Here is a 19,513-nt window from a genome sequence, read left to right as displayed (position 1 = left end):
GACTTCTGTTCTCTTCTTAAATTGTTGTATACTACTAAAATTCAAAAGCTTAATGCTATTATTTTTTTTTTCGTCGTGTACTCTCTGTGCGTTTGTTTCATCAACTCTTTCGGTAAACTACAAATATTACCAAAAGAATAGCGAACTGAGTGGACAAATAAACATATTTCCATTGTTGTAACCAATAAATATAACGTCAGAGTGTGATCACACTTTCACGACCTGCTCCCACTCCAATCCATTTAACTGAAACATTAACAATTAATAAACGTAGTATTTAACTTGAACTTATTTGTAACATTGTGGAACAACAGATAATAAAATTAATAAATATATTACCTGGTACACTAAGATAATCTTCTATTAATTGTATATATTTCCTGGCATTAGAAGGCAATTTTTCTAAAGACCGTACACCCTCGGTCATTGATTGCCAACCATCCATAGTTTCGTAAATTACTTCGACTTTTCCTAAATCAGAAGTGCTACTTGGAAAATAATCTATTTCTTTACCGTTTAATCGATATGCTACACCGATTTTAATTTTTGGTAGTGTATCTAGAATATCTAATTTCGTCAGACATATCGATGTGTACCTACAATAATTTGAATAACGAATGAATATTACTTTTATGCGTTTTTTATGATGTTAAACATTACTAAGAAAATATTCCTTACCCGTTAACCATTGCAGTAAATTTGAGAAGAGTTAAATCTAGCCAACCACAACGCCTTTTCCTATTTGTGGTAACTCCAACTTCGTGACCTTTCTTTTGTAAAAATTCGCCTGTAGCATCTAAAAGTTCAGTAGGAAATGGACCATCACCAACTCTTGTAGTGTATGCTTTAACAACACCAACAACTTCTCCGATATAAGATGGTGGAAGTCCAAGACCAGTACAAACACCACCTATACTACAGTTAGAACTGGTAACATAGGGATAGGTCCCAAAATCTATGTCCAGCATTGCAGCATTTGCACCTTCAACTAATACTTTTTTTCCTTCACGTAATGCATGGTGTAAATACTGAACTGTCTCCCTTACCAGAGGTCTTATTCTTTCTGCATACCTAAAAATAAATACAACATTTGTTAGTTTAATTGTTTAGATGCCAACTATGAAGTAACGGATGGGGAAGTATACTCACTCTTTATACCGTTGAAGTTCTGATTTCACGTCGACGTGAAGTGCCGGGAACATTTTTTGATAGGACGTCACCAACGTATCAAACTTTTGTGAAAATTTATCAAAATCTCCAAGAAGATCACCGATCCTAAGTCCATTTCTGGCAGCTTTGCTTGAGTATGTTGGCCCAATCCCCTTTTTAGTGGTACCAAGAGACTGATTACCTTTTTCTAATTCTTGAAGGCCATCCACTTGTTGATGAAAATCAAATACTATATGTGCTCGATCGGAAATTACCAATCGTTCTTGCCAATTTTTTAAACCTTTTGCTTCATTGCTCTCCAATTCTTCAAAGAGACCTGGCAGATGTATTACTACCCCATTTCCTGAAACAATTATGATAAACATAGTATTAGATATTAAAAGAAAGATAAATAATATCATAATCTCAGTTTATTTTCATATATAAAACAGGGTATAAAGCTATAATAAAAAGAAATATATAAAATTCAATTTTTTATCACAACATTTGTTTTATTTGATATGGGGTATGTTTATTATAATATTTAAAAATATTCAAAGGCTATAAACATGTTTTTCTTTGCATAATTTAAATTTATTTTCAAGCGGTTTCGAAGCGGATACGTTTGCTTGCGGGCACCTGGCGGGCGAAGTACGAGTTGCTTCGAGAGGCATCGACAATACTCGTGTGCATCCGGCGGATGCCCGCAGACGGGCGTGTGACGCTGGCCGCTGGTCTATAACGGGCGTTGAGCAGAGGCGTTACTAACCATGTCGAATACAGACAACCGTAATTCCACAAGAGTGATTCTCGAAGAACTTGATGCCGAGTTATTTATCGAAGAGGTAAAAAAATTTCCCGAAATATGGGACCTGAACTCCGAGGAAAATAGGGATAAAAAGAAAAAGAATGCGGCATGGGAGAAAATATGTGAAAAATTCTGTGCGAATTTTGGAGAAAAGACCGAAGAAGAGAAACAAGATCTTGGTAATGTAATGTATAATTAATCATTACACATCATATAAAGCTTATTTTGTCATAATAGCTTGCGAATATGATTTATAAAATAATTAGTTTACTTGTTTCTATTTTAGTTCGCCGTAAAACCACGTATATAATTAAACGAATTTCGAGATTTTTAAAATTTTCAAATTCTAGAGTTAGCATATTTTCAAATTTATATTCGTCCTATTTTATATCGAAACTAGGGCATGCTTTCCAAGGGTCTTTTTAAAACTTAAGTTTTAAAATACGGAACTATTAGAAATTGAAATAAAAAATTATAATCCGAATCAACTTGAGCCAAGAAAATTATAGAGCAGAATTAACAGCGTTCGACGCATGTGCGACACTGTCAGTGGTGCTGAATGCCAATGTAATGCATATAGTTGCGTCATGCACGGAATTGTTTCAGCTTATTGCAGCATAACATTTGTCACTGTTATCATATGATTTATTATATTTGTTCAAAAACCGTCGTCTAATCACAGAAACTGTGATTTGTAAAATAATATTCTATTTATTCTTTATATGAAACTTATTTTTAAGCTATTTGCTCGTATTGAGGATCACGATAGGATCACTGACAGCATTACCGGTGGCACCACTGATGGTACCATTAGGAACTCTGCCTTATCACACGATGAGATTAGATTTTATACAAAGTATTTCAAATATTCACGCGGGTATTTTTATAATTTTAATATGCTTAAATATTCATTAAATAATAAATCAATATCAATAATTGAGAACAGTATATTTGCATAGTAAATCATAAGGACCTGAATCATTTTTCAATTTCGCAGTTTCCTTTTTAAAATATAAATTGAAAATTGAATATTTTATATGTTATTATGAATCACCCTTTGTATGCTTTTGGACGTAGACGATCAATAGTTTAAAAGGTACTTAATGTGCGCGCGCGCAAAAGGAAACTATTTGAAAGCAGCTGTTAAGTCTAATTTAATGGCAGAGTGAGTAAGGCTTGGAAAAATTCATTTACTATACTTATGGAAACGATTGAGCAAGTGTTATAGTTAATAAAGCTTAGTTTACCAGTGCTAACTGGTAAACCAGTGATAGAATTAATTTAACACGATGCTATCCCACTTTACCAATTAGTTTTAGTACTCCACTAACTTTATACTTACTCAATCATTTACACAAGTAGAGTAAATTATTTTTTCCTAGCACTGTAGAATAGAGTGTAATAGCAAGTTAGTAGAATAACTCTACTACTACATAGTCTTTTACCACTACAAGATCCTAACGGAAAATGTTATTTCTTTTTTCAGTTAAAAAACATATGAACAGATGGAGAAATATACGTGATCAATATCTGAGGACTGTTCGCAAGAAGAGGAGGTACAGCAACCATAACAGACAATATATCTATGCACGTCGACTGTCCTTTCTACAAGAACTGGATAAAGCTGCAGCTACAGCATCCAGTTTGGATGGCGAAGAAGCTGAGGAAGCAGTGGCTACTGATGATGATCAAATGAATATGCCTTTTGTCACAAGCATGAAGGAGGAGCCATCGATAAAACAACAGAGGGATCTAGACCCATGTTTAATTGATCATTTACAAACACCAGTTCCTTGTAGCGTTGAAGAAATTGACGATGATAAATCGTTCTTTAATTCCATACTTCCTTTAGTGCGGTCATTCAATATCGAACAGAAAATAGAATTCAGATGCGAGGTTCTAATGCTTATTAAAAAAGTCAGGACATGAAACATTCCATCTTCTCTGTACACATCAACATCCATGCAATTATTATACAACAGTGTTCTGTGTACAAATATTATGTAATATGTAGGTATATATTTTTATATGTATATATATGTATGTATATTCGTGATCTTTGTATCGTTTGTACATATTTTATCAAAAAGATAATAGAAGTGTTATGGGGGAAATAATATGAACCAAAGTTAATGTAAAAAATAAATAAGATTAAAAGCTTTGTTCTTCGATGTTTCGTTTAATTGTCCTACCATATTTTTGTATGTTACTAGTTTATAGTGTTTCATGTATCAGTAGAAATTCTTAAGAAAATTCTTGGATGACTAGTGAACAGCTGATCACGTTACCATAAACGACACTTACACAGAAGAACGCGTGTAGATAGTGAACACTCAGCAAATATCAAACAGTAAAAGATCATTCCACTAGCGTTTGTTGTGTTAAAATAAAAAGTCAAAGGTGAATGACCTTTTTCTGTCAGTGATGTTTGCTGCATATGTTTACGCCTATCTAAACGTTATTATTTGTAAGAGTCGCCCCTTTCATTGACTACCTTGATTTCATGACATAAAAATATCGCAAAATAACACTTACACTATACCAATTTAAAGCTTAAGATTTAATAAAAAGAACTATGTAAATTAATGTACCACAAAAACTATTTTATGGTACTTCCATGCCATCAAATCATGCAAAACTTTACATGCTTCGAAATCAACCATTGTTTGTTTGTAACTGGAAAATAAATATTCTATATTAAAAATTTTAATGAAAAGTTTATGTAATTATTTTTAACAAACTTTAAGCTTGAAATTGATATATCATAAGTGGCATTTTGTAACACTTTTATGTTATCAAATCATGTCTAACTTTTTACTCATAAAAATAATTAATCTTTTACAGAAAATTTAAATATTAACTTCGTTAAATTTATTTCCGTGTAAAAATTGAATGTGTAAATACTTTGTCATGTATTTATGTTACTGCCCAGAGCACTTCCATAAATCAAGTGCAATCAAAAGGTAAACAACAAGTGGTTACACCTTTTATTTGACATTCATAAAGCTTAGATTAATCGATAAGAATCGAATCAAGGATAATTTGAATAATTCAGTGGATATGCTTATAAAAGTAGGTGAATGTCAGAGAAATCCTCGAGAGATACGTAACGATGTTCTACATAGTTAAATATCAAGAAAAGATTAAAACTACGCGTATTCAGACTTGGGTCTTATTAAATAGTCTATTATTTAATTTATTTTACATTGAATTTATACATACCCGAGACAAACTGTGTAGAAAACGGTGCAGTTAATATCTATTACTGTATACGGCTAAAATTTCATTTATTTTCAACATAGATTAAACAACATTCAATAACTAAACAATAAAGAATTTCTAATTTTTCTTTTATAATTATACAAAATTAAATAATTCCATTGACTAATGATTCTTTATTTAACATAATTAGACTAAAATTGCACCTTTTTATTTATGTTCATAAGCAAAACGAAACATATAAAGATAGAGTATACGAAAATTAATGAAAGTGTTAAACATAAATTTTGTTGATTTGTAAGATACACATATACGTATGAAAATCAGAACGCTCAAATGAACTTTTTTGAATTAAAAGATACAAAAAAGTATGTTTAGGACATAATTTCAATAATTGCCAAGCAAAAGTAGATACCACTTCTCTTCTGAATTTGATTGATATTTCGTTAAATGGTACATCATGTTCGCATCCCTTCCACGGTGCAGCTTACATAAATACCAATTTAACCATGTGTCAGAATGTACGTTAAATTATCCTTGAAAATTTATTAAAGCTTTACGTCACAAATTTACGATACGTCAATCGTTATTGAAGAATAAATAAGAAGAAGTACATGGATTTAACGGAAACGTGTAAAATGGTAATAAAAGAAGCTGAGACAACGATGTCATTTATTTTTTAATCAAATTAAATGAATATTCGAAACTTCGAAATTGCATTGAAAAAGATCAATCTTATTCTTGATAATTATTTAAATCATGTCCTATAAATCTTTTTCAGTATCTTCGATGCTCGCTGTTTTATTTTATAGAAAAATTATTTATTTTTTGTATTATCATTTTTTTTGTAAAAATATAAAAAATATCATCTTCATTAAGAAACTTAAATAACGAAGAATTAAAAAATTTAAGATTAGTGAGCCATTTATCGGTTTATTTTACCTCTCCACTATATTTTCAACAAAACAAATAGTTTTTCAATGAAATAAAAAGGAAAGCAAAATGTAAATTCAAAAAAGAAGTTTGAGTGCTTTGTTTGACCAGGCTCGATCTTATCAGAACTATTGAACAAATTATTGCAGACCATCATGATCGAAAAATAATTACCTATTACAGACGTGCATCTAGGATTCATTATTCCACTGGGCAGAAGATGGAAATGGAACTCCGCACCGTCTACTACTACAGTATGCCCGGCATTGCTTCCTCCCTGCAAAAATTAAAATTTTTCTTTTGCTCCCTGTGCAGACACTTTTTTTTTTGCTTTATCTTTAATTCGTGTATTCCGGTATTCTTTTGCCAATTTAGACAATGAATAGAAAAAAAAAAAAAAACTTAAATATACTGTCTCGTGCCAATTTCTAAATTGAAGCAACAGCCAATTCATTAATAACTATCTTATGTAACTGATGCAATGTTGAAAAATAAAATTAAATAAAGAAATATTTAAAACGTCTGATTGTACATTTTGAATCATTGTACAGAATAAAACAAAAAATGTATTTAAGATTTTCTTTAATTTTACTACACCCTTCGTATATCTTTTCTATAGATACAGTAATATCTTATCTATAATAGAGCGATTGAGATATTGAAGAATTTATTTTCCTATAAACTGATAATTTAAAACAGACGCTTTCTTTTATTATTATTATTTTTACTGCTTGTTTTTCACAGTCTTCGATACTCTACGCTTTTCAATTCTTTTCCTTTTTGCATGCTACTTTTATCGCCCGTGATAAAGCTCTGCAAGGCCTTCTCATTATTGCACATTTGACGATTCTTTGGCAATATTTCAATTTATAGTTTTTCTATCTGAAAGCTAGATTCCTAGGGAGCTTCTCATTTTTATTTTTCAATCCTTATTCGGATACATAATTTTCAAAATAAGCTTTGATTTTTGAATTTTAAACGAAGGGAAACAAGTATAGAGGGAAAGAAATTTTTGTCAAGGAAATTTGTTATCAATTATTACCCCGTGAACTTTCAATAAAAGTGGTTATTATAATATAAATGAATACAAAACGTCATGTATGTTAAATTTATGGTTTTCCTGAAATGAAAAATGCGGATCTCCTTCGTGCCATAGTAGAAACCCAAGTAATTAATAAGAGGATCGATAAATAATTAATAACAGAAGACTACGCTAAATCAGTGGGGACTTAGCAACTGAAATTCCGAAAGAATTTGCGACGCTGGTATTCTTATATAACTACGTAAATGCTGACTATACCCAACAATACATTCAAATGACCCATGAAACATTAATCTTACTCTTTTTTCTAATTGCTTTTAATTCACCGACTCCGTATAATCAGACACCATAGATTTCAAACGCTGAGTCAGCCTGTAAGTCTATACGTAAGTATTTTATTCATCGACGATCCGTTCTATTCGAACAGAAATATTCTTGGAATGAAATTTAAAATTGTATCAGGGAAAAGCGAGACGCAAAATATCGTTTCGCTTAAGGAAGAAATAAGAGAAAGAAAACCGGATCTTCTTTCCTTACTCTAAAGGATACACGTGCATGAAATTGCTTCCTCTCGAATTGAAAATAGAAATGTATTATATCGTTGCATACTAAATGTGAAATTATAAAACTGGAAGCAGCACCTGATTTCGGGCTTATGCAATAATTGCCAACTAGTGCCAAGAGGTACAAAAGACTTGATATATTGGAATTGCTTGAAATAAAATATTTCTTTTTATGTGAACATTGACAGAACAATGCAAAACGTCAGTTATTGCTAATAAATTTTAATATTTTCCTGGCCATTTCATAAAATTAATAGGTTTCGTCATTTTTTTTTTCTTTTTTATTAAGGAAATTTCTATTAGCAATTTTCAAATCTTAATTTAAAATAAAACTTATTTTACTATTACATCCTAATATTCTATAATTATTTTATTTCTGTCTCTATTAAAATATACTTAAGGTAATTTTCGTTTAGCCTACTACTTTCTCTGCACCAATTATGTAGGTACATTCAGTTTGATTAAGTGGATTACTTCAATTTGTCAAACATAAGTAACTGTTAAACCATTTAAAAGAATTATGAGAAAAATTACGACGTGTTATTTACCGTCTAAACGTTCCATTATCCAGTGACTCACAATTATTAATATACATTTATAAATTCTAAGAAAGATTTCGATAACATACGGATGTCCCAGTTAAAGTATTTAATTCCATAATTATTATTTCCTCTTGAAACATAAAATAAATCAGGTACCTATTTTAATTGCCAGAGAATTAATTAATTCCCTTTATCAGGGTTCAAAGGTTTACAAGTAAAAAGGAAATTTTTCCCAAAATGCAAGGTCCGTCAATAAATAATAAAAGGCTCGCGGATATCGTAAATAATATTCAAAAGTTTGGAAAAATTTCCAGCCTACATCAGATTCGATGATAAGAGGTGGCTGTTAGCGAGTAACGCAGTTAATTACACTTCAAGGAGAAACGAGAATGAAAATCTCATTATCCCACGCAATTAAGTCAACGCTTTTGCTATGGTAACATTATCCTTCTGCGCAACGAGTAAATTTCGAATAAGAAGTGCAAGTATTTATTGCAGTGATAAGACTAAATGAATATATGTATGTGAAATGACTCGTTTCATCCGCTGAAGTAAATTAATCGTTGAATCAGAGATTCAATGGAAAAGAACACCAAAGTTTCTAATTATGTTACCGAATGGAAACACGTTAATTAATTTTTGGATTCGGCTTATAATTTACGTGAACTTGTTTTTAATTACTTGCTAATTATTTTTGCAACGTTATAACGTAATAATGAGCTTTAATCGCTCTACTAATGAGACATAAATTCTCCTCAACAATTCATTGCTAATCGAAGACAACGATAATTAATGCGCCAAAAAGAACTATTTAAACGAGACTGCAATGCGCATAATGTACTGGTTTATAACCAGTTTACATATCCAAGAGATTGTTGGATCAATTCTCGTCGAAGACAAAACTTTGTACCAGACATTCATTACAATCGTGCTATTGGAAACAATAATATTGTTTCTTTTCATAATTCTTTATTATTAATTGCGGCTGCAAAGATGATATACCGTATTGTTTTTGAATTAAAGTTTTATGATTGTTTTGCAAATACAACGATACGTATGCATCAACAATTTCACTATTTTTTTAAAAATGAAATTGTATATCTTTTTTTCTTTTTACGTAGATCGATTCTTCGAAATATTTTACGTAAAAAAGTACTAGGATATAATGTTAAAAAATAAACAATTTGAGAGATATTTTAATCCATTACAGAGCAACGTTGCGTTAACGCAACGTTTTATTTGAAATCTTTACTTGCAGTCAACTTATGTTGTTAATGCTTGTTCTTTAATGAATTAAATTTAAATGCAAACTATTTTATACAAAATATAAATTAGATTAATTAGGTCACAAATATCATAGTTAACAATTGAAAAATTGTAGCGTATCTAATAGTTCAATTTCGATATGCAATATCACAATAGATATAAGTACATAGATACTCATACAACATAATTACAACGTATTGTAATTACACATATAGTTTACTGATATGCTCAAACCATAAAGTTTGAAGTATTAATAATTCATATCATTTATATTTAAAATTTAACAAGCATTAAAACATAATATACTTGATCAAATAAATACAATACTTGTGTGTATACATATACACACGTGAAAGATGCAATACTCTTTTCACTGATATATTGCATCAAAAAGATTATATATTTCAATGTCAATTGAAATAGCTGTTACATAATAATATATATGTTTCTAAGAATCATATATATCAATGCAGGTATATACAGTTTGCATATTGTTTCATATATTTGTTTTACAATGAAATATAGCCATTATAACACAAAATGTACTTAGTATACTCTCATTACATGATTAATTTTTAATTAAAAATCATGAAACACTGTTCAAAAGGGATCAATATTTAAATAAGAAGACACGTATAAATAGATAAACAAATAGAAAAGATGAAACATAAACTATTATTATTTTTATTGCAACAGAAGAGTGTTAATATTTAACTCTTTATAGATGAATGTAAGACGGTAAAACATAATGATCAAACTTTATATGATGGAATAATAAATAGTATTGAAATATGAAAAATGTTGAATAAAAACATATCAATTTAGAAATGATACTTTAACCTATGAAACTTATGATTTTAAAACTTAAATTAAAATAGTCAAAAAGGAACAGAAAATAAAATATTAAAATAGAAAAACACTAATAATCACGTGACATAGCGGAAAAAAATAGGGAAGTAGGAATGTTTTTTCTATAATTCAAAATAAGATAATATGATGAGAGAAACATAATAAAAGCTTCTGGGTAAAGAAACAGCCGTGTAATGTAGCAATTTTAATAGTAAAGTAACAACTTTTTAATTACGAATAAGTAAGCGTTTAGACGTTTCTATCTAAAAAAAGGCGGACGAAAATGAAAAAATGGCGGACTCACCTGACACCTGCAGACGACGTCAGCATCCGTGGCAAGCATATCGACGACCTTGCCTTTACCCTCGTCTCCCCATTGCGCTCCAAGAACGACAGTAATTTTAGTCGAAGTACTTAACATACATTGTTTTTTTCTCGGAGAAGCAAGAACACCATCCCCGTTTGCTTGCTGGACGGAACGCTGCATCTTTGTGTACGAAAATATTCGTAAGTTTTCGAGGGATTGAATAAACTGCGCGCGCGCATATAACACAGGAATCGCCGCGCGACTGCTCAAACATAGAGTGGTATGACCGTTTAACTTGCCTTATATTTATCCGTCGAATGAAAGGACATCTGGGGAGGGAAAACTAAACATTGAAAGATTAGACAATGAATATAGTAAAATAAGACTCATTTAGAACAATCCTAGATCAATATAAATTTAAATCTCAGTATTAAATACAGTTTATAAAAATAATATTCATTCATAATTGCCTGAGATTATTTATTTAAAATACAAAAATAATATCATGAAAATATTATTCCAGCTATGTTATTCCTATTATAAATATATATTACATGATAAACGTATCTTTCCTTATATATTAGTACAAAACTCACGGCGTTCCTTAGCACGTCGGTTTTGAAACCAGATCTTTATCTGAAAGAAACAAAGTTATAAATGTATACAGAATGTATTTAAAAGTACGAATAAGTTCTCTATTTTAAAAAGACCTCGAAAAAATATGTGGCGCCATCTGAAAATGAACCTTTCGATTTCACCAATAGAGGACTCTTTTCCCGCTATACCGGTCTTTTTAAAATCGAAAAATTTCGATGAATTTTCGGTATCAATTTATTTAAAAATGAAACCTCATACAAACAAAGAAAAAACTCAAAATGCAAATATACCCTATTAGGCGGAATTTTTAACACATCAGACATTTCCATAACGTCATGTCTCATTAAATAAGCGGAAGTTTGAAATTTTTGTTCAAGATACTCGAGTTGAAACATTGAAAATGGTATTCGAGGATAGAAGCTTGGCTTTCTTTTACTTTTACCAATTGTTGGTTTTCTGGGTATTTTGGGAGGTTTATATCTTGTACAGTGAAGCCATTCTAATTTCTCTACATCTCGTACTACGTCCAGTTTACCTCTGGAAGATTCATTTTCTTCTTTAATTTCATTTTCAAACAATGAATATTTATTTTGTGTTGTTTCGACATTGTTCTTTAAATTCTTGTATTGTTTTTTTAACGAATCATTGGAATCCTTATTTGAACATTTAAAATGACTATCACTTTGATATTGTTTTAATTGTTTCTTCCGTTCTTTATTCAATTTCCCGTTCTGGTCTCTTGATATGAAGGTTTTATCACTTATCCTATTTCCTTCTTCAACTTCAGTTATCAAATTTGATTTCGAATCGATGATACATTTATCAGTACTATTAGTTTGCAATTTATTTTTATTCTGGTTATATTCAGAGCTTTCCACATCTAACGAATCATTACGATATTCGTTTAAAACTTCCTCAGAATTTATTTTATATTTTTCTTCTATAACTTCACTTTTCCTTTGGAAATTTAAATCACAATTTTCTGCTTCACTAATTATAAGTTCATGATTTATTCTCCGATTACGAATTGTACACTCTTCTTCAAAATACTTTCTCGAATTTTTTACAGAATAATCATCATTTACACTTAATAATTCTTGGTACTCTTCGCGGTCATTTTGAATGGGTATGCGTTTATCTGCCAAAATACTCTCGATACTGAAGTCCCTCGTTTTGCTTACCGGCTTCATGTCGAAACTTCAACTGTAGCTGCTAAATAAACTCCTCTTTATATATCACCCTAAAGTACGTTCTACCATAACAACCCCAAATTTTGCCAACTTGCGGTCGCTGAGGTTCGGTTTCGAATTAAACGCATAGTTGAACTTTTGATGCTATCTTGTCCGACCAGTGTTACGACCTACAGCGACTTTCAACCTTAACTTTCTTTGCACATAACATACTTTTTTTCATCTAAACGTAAAATTACTCTTTCTGTGCTCCAATCTCATACTTAACATCTTCTCCTTTCCCTTTCTTCTACCATTTTTAATTATCCTTTACTTTAACATGTTAGCTGCTGTATTAGAGGGGTTGAAAATTCAATCAAGTACAATGTTTAGTTTTCACAATATTTTGTTATTTTTACTAGCCATGGTTATAAGTAGCTCATACGAGTACTTCTAGCCAAATAAAAAAATTTCCGATAGGGGCGATGAAGGGGGTAGATTCTAAGATTGAAAAATTGAGTTGATAAACACTGGTTGACTGGTACTACTCGAAAGTATCATGTAATCTAGAACACATTATCCATGGAAGTATCGATCGGTGTCCTCTAATAACAATGTAATTGATACTCTTGTAGGGAGAGAAAAGAAAAGATTAGTTTAAGCATGGATGCATCCCCTTATGCAATGATTTGAATGGAGCAGATGGAATGCAAGGGACGTCCGTATAATTGGACAACTGTTGAGTATCAGGATTATCCGATAGACACCATAAAGGGAACATATAAATATTTAGACATGTTTACGTTACTTGTGGTACACTTGAATTGAGCAGCCCTTATGTTAGGAATACAGAGAATGATAGTAATATGGTATACCCAATTTAGTTTTTAACTCAGAATTGTTTAAAAAAAATAGCTGATTGCTATCGATCTTAAGAGAAATTAGGGAGAGCCGGGAGAGTTAGGAAAAACCGAGAGAGACAGGGCGAGGACCCAACTTAAATGGACTTTTATCACTCCTATACGCATTTCATTTTCATTATTAGGAAATTTGTTTCCGTATTTAATAATTATTTATAGCAACAGTACGATAATCATTGTAATTTTATTTGTTAATGATGGTTTTATTTTAAAAATAGGGTGTATTTAAAGTTGGTATAGAAGAAATCTGTATTATCTACTAAACAAAACGTTTGTAAAAAATACTGCTACAAAAACTTACATATCAAAGTGACAGACACGTGATAAAAACTGTTAAAGTATTAAGCACGTTCTCCTATCTTAAAGATGTATAAGAGTAGGAGTTTGGTGATATATATGAATTACTGATAGTGTTATTTTAATATATATTTTAAGATACTGTAAAATTCAATATAGGTAATAATTTAATATAGTAATAATAATACGGTTTACTTATACTTCTCTATTATTTAATATACTACTATACAATGGTTGCATAAAAAATTGTTTATGTATACCAATGACGGTATGCACGTTTTAGATAATCCTTAGGATTTGAAAATACAACAGTATCAAAAAATCTGGGTTCAAAACATTCTGGTCTATCTTTATAGAACACTGGTTCGCCAAAAAATGTTCCTACTTCCCAGTTTGGATAATTTTTCATCAAGTCAGCTTCTTCATCCCTTAAACGTCGCATATGCTTCAGCAACCTGTAATGAAAAATATTCTTAATCTTTAATACATTTTGAATATAAACATGTTTTTTAAATATCAACATAATTAACTAATCAATGTATCATTGAATCATAAAATAATATTGTTTCCAACATGAAATTATCAAAAAGAGATCTTACGCTCTATCCCTTTCTGCTTCTAATAAGGGATAAATTGCCAATCTTGAACTTCTCATTTCAATTTCACTTCTTCTAACATCTCTAAGATTTAAATAATATAAATAAGATGCACCAATAGAAACAGTATAGAAGAGTGCAATACCAAGACGACCTAAAATTAATTTTATACTTATCATAAAATACATTGCATATATATATTTTTAATTTATTTACATTTAAACAATATTAATATCTAGATTTAATCTAGGTCAATATCTAGAAGTTCTTAATTACGATCATTTGTTATTAGATAATAGAATAATAAAACTACAGATTCAGGTATTTATACCTCCAATAACCCTACGTAGTTTAATTCTTTCAGTTTGAATAGGTGAATATCCTCCCTCGGGTGGTAAATCCTGAGGTCCTAATTTAATTGTAGCAACCATATTTAATTACAAATTTCACGAATAAAACAGAAACCAACACAATCTATATGGTCGATTTCTGCCATAATAAAGAACTATATGCAATGACTTTATAGTCACTGCTGTATGCTGTATGGATCAAAACGGGTACGAGTAGCACTACTGGTGGATGTAACATGAACTAAAAGTATTTTTCACAGTAGGTATTTAAATGGCGGAAATTTGTAATATGCAAGGAGCAAAAATTATTTCTACATAATAGTACATATATTTTATTTATAATTACTGCTACATGCACTATATAAATTAATATCATTATAATTTTTCTTTCTTTTATGCTAAGATAATGTTATGAAACGATTTCAAATTATAATCATTTATTATTTTATCAATAAAGAATCAACAAATTTGATAAATAAAATCTTTAAATACAAAATCACCGAAAGAAATACAAAAATTATGCGTATATAATTTAAGTGATTTTAGTTAACATCACAGGTGCATACAGTAATTGCTGTTGTACCATAACAATATTTTCAAAAATACTGTATTAATTTTATATATTTAAATATTTATAGAATACAAACTTATTATATATGTCTTCACCATAATGGTACTTGTTAAATACTCTATTACATAACTTATTGTCTACATTATGTAAATTTAATTCTGTAGAACTTTAACTTTTAATAATATAAAATATCAACCCAGAAATAGGGATTAACCATTATAAAATAATTAAGAAAACAAAAAATAAAAAAGGAACAAAAAAGAAAATGTATAATTTAATCACTCTTTTTATCACCAGCTGACTGAAGTATTTTACCATGTTCATCAGTTAAACGATCATATTCCTTAGCAAGAGATGCAGCTTGTGATTTTATGACTTCTTTATCCTGTTTCTCTTTTGTAAGCTGATTTTCTAATTCTTGGTTTTTTGCTTGTAATTCCTTAATTTGACCTTTCAATTCTGATAGCACTTTATCATGCGCTTCGTTTGAGTCATTTTGGGCACTTTCTCCAGTCGTCTTTTGAGATAATAAGCTTTTCGCTGTTGTAGTTGCTGACTGAGCTTGTCGCATAGCAGCTTCACTCTGTGCTAATAAAGTAGCTTGAGCAGAAATTAAGATCACAAGACGACGTATGACAAGGCTTAAAAATAATGAAAATCCAGACATATAATAGTTTCTTTGTGCTCTAAACAATCTCAGATTACCTGTAAAAGACAATAATAAATTTGAAACCTTTATTCAGATAATTAGAACATGATATCCAATAAATTCCAATATATACTTTGCATTTCAGCATCCAAATGTACACCATGATCATTATGTTCAATTACAGAGTACTTTCGCATTTCTCTGATAGCATCTAATAGGAATAAAACTAATATTGAAAGTAAAATTAAGAAATAGATGGATGCTTGATTACTTAAACTTTGCAAAAATCGAGACTTAAAAAGTTTCTGCCATCTGTTTGGAGGAAATATTGGCAATACCAATAATAAAACTACAGCAATTTCAGTATAAAGAAAACCAGCAATCAATGTCCACTGTAGACTCATTTTTTCTCTTTTTTTTTAAACTTATGCAAATACCTGAAAAAATACAATAGTGATATTATTACTATGAAATTCTTACATTTTTAATAATGTTTATAACAACTGCTAAACTTAAATGTAAAATGTAAAGCAATGTAACCTATATATGCACCTATTATCATTTTACTAAAAATGTAATCTATTGTTTTCATTTTCTAATCATTTTTTGAGTAATACTTTCAACAAAATCTTTCATGAGTCATGTTTTCAAAGATTATATACAATAAAAGAGTTTAAAATTATACACGATAATTACCATGAGCAAGTAGAAATTTACGGAATTTATGCTTACATATATTGTAAATTAAACTGTTACTATTATGGTAATAATTTAATAATAAATACTTCAATATATACAAAAATTAACTAAACATTTTTTAATTAAGATATGATTCTTAGAGGAAACATGAATAAGAAATGTTTTATGCTAATGTTCTAGACTTGCTAATTCCAGAAATACTTTGCCAAATAGTTTATTTAAACTAAAAGCTATACGAGTGTACTAAAAATAAAATTAAACAGTAAAAATACACACCGGTAATTGGTACGAGACGTAGATAACGTTCAGTTCAAAGTACATGTAACCTCAAGAATTTTATAAATAAACCTCATTTAATGACGTCACAGTTAGATTCTCGTTTCAGTTGAATATGTCGGAGATTATTTGCAACGTCTAGTTACATATATTATCAACTTTCTATGCTTTCTATTTAGATACTTTTGTCTGACAGTTATCAGCAATTTTCTGATTAAGTTAGTGACATTGACCACTAATTGTAAGTTATAAAAAATGATGACTGTATATTTTAAATACGTATATATGTATATGTATCATTTTTTTACATATGTAAATTGATAAAAATTATACACAGTTTGTTATTATACAGGGTGTCCCATGATTCTGAACAATATTTTGCTTCACCAAAATGTTGTTTGTAGCTTTGTTTTTGAGTTATTAACGAAAAACACTGGCCAATCAGAGCGCGCCTTTAGTGCGGGCCGAACCACGAGAGGCATATTCTTTCCTATCTTCTAGTTTCTTATAAACTTTCCAAAAGTGTTGGCTGAAACATATTTCACTTAATGGTTGTGTCCATTTATTCTTATACGTTCTCTTACATTAACCAAATGTGGAGAACTGAAAAATCCTGTGCTAAAGTTGTGTTCACGCAAGATAGCTTCTGTATATGCACAAGTGGAACCCTTTCCTTTTGTACCTGCTACGTGTATAACAGATAAAATATCCAACTTTTCAGATGTAATACCACATCTATAAAAATTATATTCATACACAAAGTATATGTATAAAATTATTACCTAAGACAACAAAAAAATTACCGGAGTAAATATTTTTTTGTTTCAGATAATTTACTAAAATCATTAGGATTGTTTTTTACTCCTGATTTCAAATAGCGAGCATTGCTTTGTAAATTACATAATGCTTTCAAAGCAGCCTACAAATATAATCGATTCATGAATGATAACAACTTCTTACATATTGTTTCTTTGTTTGTAATTAACTTGATTAAAACAAATTAAGTGAGAATGATATACCTCGTATGAATTATCATCCTGAAGGATATCATTGAATTTGTGTTCCATGATTATATGTTATATTACGTTTGAATTATTTAAATAATTAATTAATTCCGTCTCTATCTCCACTAGACTCTCGGCGCATGCGTATATAAGCGCGACGCTCAGGGGCTGTCAGCGGTTTCTTGCCACTCAAGCTGCGCGCTGCTGATTGGTCAATTTTTCAATGTTCAACAACGAAATGTGACTAAACTACTGATCCCATCGAAAAATGCTACAGAATTTTTTGCTTCAATTTTTCGTGGTCTATCCAACGGTGTAGAGGTCTTCAGGGTATTTTTTAACACCTTGTATAATAACATTATAAATAGTTCAAAGGATTGCTATGTTGGTAGCAGCTAAATCAGTATGTACACCTAAAAATTGGTAAATGGTACGTCAAATTGTTCTATTAGTACCCAACAATAGAAACAAAAACGTTAAATTGCTAATGCATGTATATATATTTTATCTATTGAAAATTATGAAAGTATAAATTAACAAGAAAAATGAAATTAAAAATCTATTTGTTTTTTGATGAAAACTTTGATAATTAAGGTTATGTAATAGTAAATAATACAGTTTTAAGAATATGAAATATTGTACTATCATTGAATTTGATTTATTTATAGCACGATCAAATATTAACATATAATATATTATACATGCAAATAATTCTGTGTGCTATTATCTGTTCCACAATTTTTTGGTGTATTTTGCAGGCAAGCAATTTGACAGATTTAATTGCTGATTATTGAAAGTCAGAACTATATGAACAACTATAAATTATTTGAAAGTAAATTTAAATCACTGAAATGGGTTCTGGACAAAGTGCTCGTAAACTGACTATAAATAATGAAGAAATAGGTGTTATTGGAATATCAGAATCAGTTGTAGAAAGATTAACTCAAAAAGCAAATGAAAAAAGTGATTTGGGGACTGAAGTAAGATCTACTACTTTTAAAGCACCATCTTCTAGCCAAAATGTATCTCCACAGTTCTCTCAAAGTGGTGATACAGCAGTGACTTCTGGATATGTCACATCTTATCCACAATTAACAATAACTGCCCTTAAAATACAGCAACAGAAAGAACAGGAACTTCGTAACCAAGACCAATATTGGCAAAAACGTTTGGAAAATTTGCAACACAGGCATGCAAAAATTAATCATATTATAGATGTAGAATATAAAAAAGCTGTAAATGAATTACAAAAAAATGGTATGTATAATATAAGAGTTATTTATGTTTAAAGCTTGATCTGCTATTATAACTTATAACTTATACACGTAATATAGATTGATAGCAATGATGTTACTTTTGATATTACTTTTTACAGATAGTAAGAATTTAAATATTCAAGATACTGTACAACCATGCAAAAATAGTTCTGAAAAAGTACTCAAATGTTATCAAGATAACCCTAAAGAAATTTTGAAGTGTTCTGATCTGGTTGAAGAATTCTCTTCTTGTGTAGATGAACGTCGTGCGCGTGTGATTGCAGCACGTTGTTAATATATTTTAATATGTAATACTGATAGTGTTCATTTAAATTTAATGTTCTTTAAAATAATAATTTTAGTCATTGGAAATAAATTATCTAGTACATAATAAAAGTTTGATTATTTCTTTCTACATTACGGCAGAGCCTAACTTAGAACCTACTATCCT

At 29.9% G+C, this 19,513-nt stretch overlaps 7 protein-coding genes across 9 annotated transcripts; 2 read left to right on the top strand and 5 right to left on the bottom strand.

Moving 5' to 3' along the window:
• Positions 1-23: 23 nt before the first annotated feature.
• Adss (adenylosuccinate synthetase) lies at positions 24-10,969 on the bottom strand. The gene is made up of 6 exons (XM_034338208.2): positions 10,676-10,969; positions 6,284-6,386; positions 1,150-1,513; positions 679-1,071; positions 340-596; positions 24-246 (listed from the first exon to the last, which is right to left on the bottom strand). The coding sequence occupies exons 1-6, from the start codon at positions 10,856-10,858 to the stop codon at positions 197-199; spliced, it is 1,350 nt and encodes a 449-aa protein (XP_034194099.1). The 5' UTR covers positions 10,859-10,969; the 3' UTR covers positions 24-196.
• On the top strand, positions 1,675-4,265 carry LOC117610620 (uncharacterized). Its single transcript, XM_034338221.2, has 2 exons — positions 1,675-2,136; positions 3,444-4,265. The coding sequence occupies exons 1-2, from the start codon at positions 1,920-1,922 to the stop codon at positions 3,884-3,886; spliced, it is 660 nt and encodes a 219-aa protein (XP_034194112.2). The 5' UTR covers positions 1,675-1,919; the 3' UTR covers positions 3,887-4,265.
• A 282-nt stretch (positions 10,970-11,251) lies between the features above and the next one.
• LOC117610586 (uncharacterized) lies at positions 11,252-12,600 on the bottom strand. The gene is made up of 2 exons (XM_076689170.1): positions 11,566-12,600; positions 11,252-11,314 (listed from the first exon to the last, which is right to left on the bottom strand). The coding sequence occupies exons 1-2, from the start codon at positions 12,463-12,465 to the stop codon at positions 11,252-11,254; spliced, it is 963 nt and encodes a 320-aa protein (XP_076545285.1). The 5' UTR covers positions 12,466-12,600.
• A 1,236-nt stretch (positions 12,601-13,836) lies between these two features.
• On the bottom strand, positions 13,837-14,798 carry ND-B16.6 (NADH dehydrogenase (ubiquinone) B16.6 subunit). Its single transcript, XM_034338225.2, has 3 exons — positions 14,589-14,798; positions 14,261-14,411; positions 13,837-14,116 (listed from the first exon to the last, which is right to left on the bottom strand). The coding sequence occupies exons 1-3, from the start codon at positions 14,686-14,688 to the stop codon at positions 13,912-13,914; spliced, it is 456 nt and encodes a 151-aa protein (XP_034194116.2). The 5' UTR covers positions 14,689-14,798; the 3' UTR covers positions 13,837-13,911.
• A 300-nt stretch (positions 14,799-15,098) lies between these two features.
• On the bottom strand, positions 15,099-17,721 carry LOC117610619 (B-cell receptor-associated protein 31). 2 transcript variants are annotated; one of them, XM_034338219.2, is made up of 4 exons: positions 17,585-17,721; positions 16,803-17,487; positions 15,961-16,264; positions 15,101-15,883 (listed from the first exon to the last, which is right to left on the bottom strand). In XM_034338219.2, exons 3-4 carry the CDS (start codon positions 16,229-16,231, stop codon positions 15,453-15,455), a joined length of 702 nt encoding a protein of 233 aa, XP_034194110.1. In that variant the 5' UTR covers positions 16,232-16,264; positions 16,803-17,487; positions 17,585-17,721; the 3' UTR covers positions 15,101-15,452. The 2 variants fall into 2 exon arrangements, with proteins under 2 accessions (XP_034194111.1, XP_034194110.1); XM_034338220.2 differs by lacking the exons at positions 16,803-17,487; positions 17,585-17,721 and adding an exon at positions 16,524-16,671 and having other exon boundaries at positions 15,099-15,883.
• Positions 17,348-17,869, bottom strand: LOC117610614 (folylpolyglutamate synthase, mitochondrial-like). Its single transcript, XM_034338207.2, has 3 exons — positions 17,822-17,869; positions 17,606-17,721; positions 17,348-17,537 (listed from the first exon to the last, which is right to left on the bottom strand). The coding sequence occupies exons 1-3, from the start codon at positions 17,867-17,869 to the stop codon at positions 17,348-17,350; spliced, it is 354 nt and encodes a 117-aa protein (XP_034194098.2).
• Positions 17,870-18,032: 163 nt separating this feature from the next.
• Positions 18,033-19,458, top strand: Chchd3 (Coiled-coil-helix-coiled-coil-helix domain containing 3). Of its 2 annotated transcripts, none has more exons than XM_034338222.2 (3): positions 18,033-18,236; positions 18,565-19,063; positions 19,182-19,458. In XM_034338222.2, exons 2-3 carry the CDS (start codon positions 18,658-18,660, stop codon positions 19,355-19,357), a joined length of 582 nt encoding a protein of 193 aa, XP_034194113.2. In that variant the 5' UTR covers positions 18,033-18,236; positions 18,565-18,657; the 3' UTR covers positions 19,358-19,458. The 2 variants fall into 2 exon arrangements, with proteins under 2 accessions (XP_034194113.2, XP_034194114.2); XM_034338223.2 differs by lacking the exon at positions 18,033-18,236 and adding an exon at positions 18,261-18,400.
• Positions 19,459-19,513: the final 55 nt, after the last annotated feature.

Source organism: Osmia lignaria, chromosome 7, assembly GCF_051020975.1.
Source record: "Osmia lignaria lignaria isolate PbOS001 chromosome 7, iyOsmLign1, whole genome shotgun sequence".
Classification (NCBI taxonomy): Eukaryota; Metazoa; Arthropoda; class Insecta; order Hymenoptera; family Megachilidae; genus Osmia; species Osmia lignaria.
The sequence above is the reverse complement of the archived record's forward strand: the minus strand, read 5'-3'. Positions and strand labels throughout refer to the sequence as shown.

Coding starts and splice junctions, on each gene's coding strand:
- LOC117610614 (XM_034338207.2), bottom strand. CDS start 17,869: ATGGAACACAAATTCAATGATATCCTTCAGGATGATAATTCATACGAG. Junction 17,722..17,821: donor AGGATGATAATTCATACGAG/GTATATCATTCT, acceptor TTATATTTGTAG/GCTGCTTTGAAAGCATTATG. Junction 17,538..17,605: donor ACAAAAAAATATTTACTCCG/GTAATTTTTTTG, acceptor TAATTTTTATAG/ATGTGGTATTACATCTGAAA.
- LOC117610619 (XM_034338219.2), bottom strand. CDS start 16,231: ATGAGTCTACAGTGGACATTGATTGCTGGTTTTCTTTATACTGAAATT. Junction 15,884..15,960: donor TTTGGATGCTGAAATGCAAA/GTATATATTGGA, acceptor TGTCTTTTACAG/GTAATCTGAGATTGTTTAGA.
- Adss (XM_034338208.2), bottom strand. CDS start 10,858: ATGCAGCGTTCCGTCCAGCAAGCAAACGGGGATGGTGTTCTTGCTTCT. Junction 6,387..10,675: donor ACGTCGTCTGCAGGTGTCAG/GTGAGTCCGCCA, acceptor TAATTTTTGCAG/GGAGGAAGCAATGCCGGGCA. Junction 247..339: donor AGATTATCTTAGTGTACCAG/GTAATATATTTA, acceptor TTAATGTTTCAG/TTAAATGGATTGGAGTGGGA.
- Chchd3 (XM_034338222.2), top strand. CDS start 18,658: ATGGGTTCTGGACAAAGTGCTCGTAAACTGACTATAAATAATGAAGAA. Junction 19,064..19,181: donor AAATGAATTACAAAAAAATG/GTATGTATAATA, acceptor TACTTTTTACAG/ATAGTAAGAATTTAAATATT.
- LOC117610620 (XM_034338221.2), top strand. CDS start 1,920: ATGTCGAATACAGACAACCGTAATTCCACAAGAGTGATTCTCGAAGAA. Junction 2,137..3,443: donor AGAAGAGAAACAAGATCTTG/GTAATGTAATGT, acceptor TTCTTTTTTCAG/TTAAAAAACATATGAACAGA.
- LOC117610586 (XM_076689170.1), bottom strand. CDS start 12,465: ATGAAGCCGGTAAGCAAAACGAGGGACTTCAGTATCGAGAGTATTTTG. Junction 11,315..11,565: donor TAAAAATTCCGCCTAATAGG/GTATATTTGCAT, acceptor TGTTTCTTTCAG/ATAAAGATCTGGTTTCAAAA.
- ND-B16.6 (XM_034338225.2), bottom strand. CDS start 14,688: ATGGTTGCTACAATTAAATTAGGACCTCAGGATTTACCACCCGAGGGA. Junction 14,412..14,588: donor ACTACGTAGGGTTATTGGAG/GTATAAATACCT, acceptor AATTAATTTTAG/GTCGTCTTGGTATTGCACTC. Junction 14,117..14,260: donor GAAGCAGAAAGGGATAGAGC/GTAAGATCTCTT, acceptor TTTTCATTACAG/GTTGCTGAAGCATATGCGAC.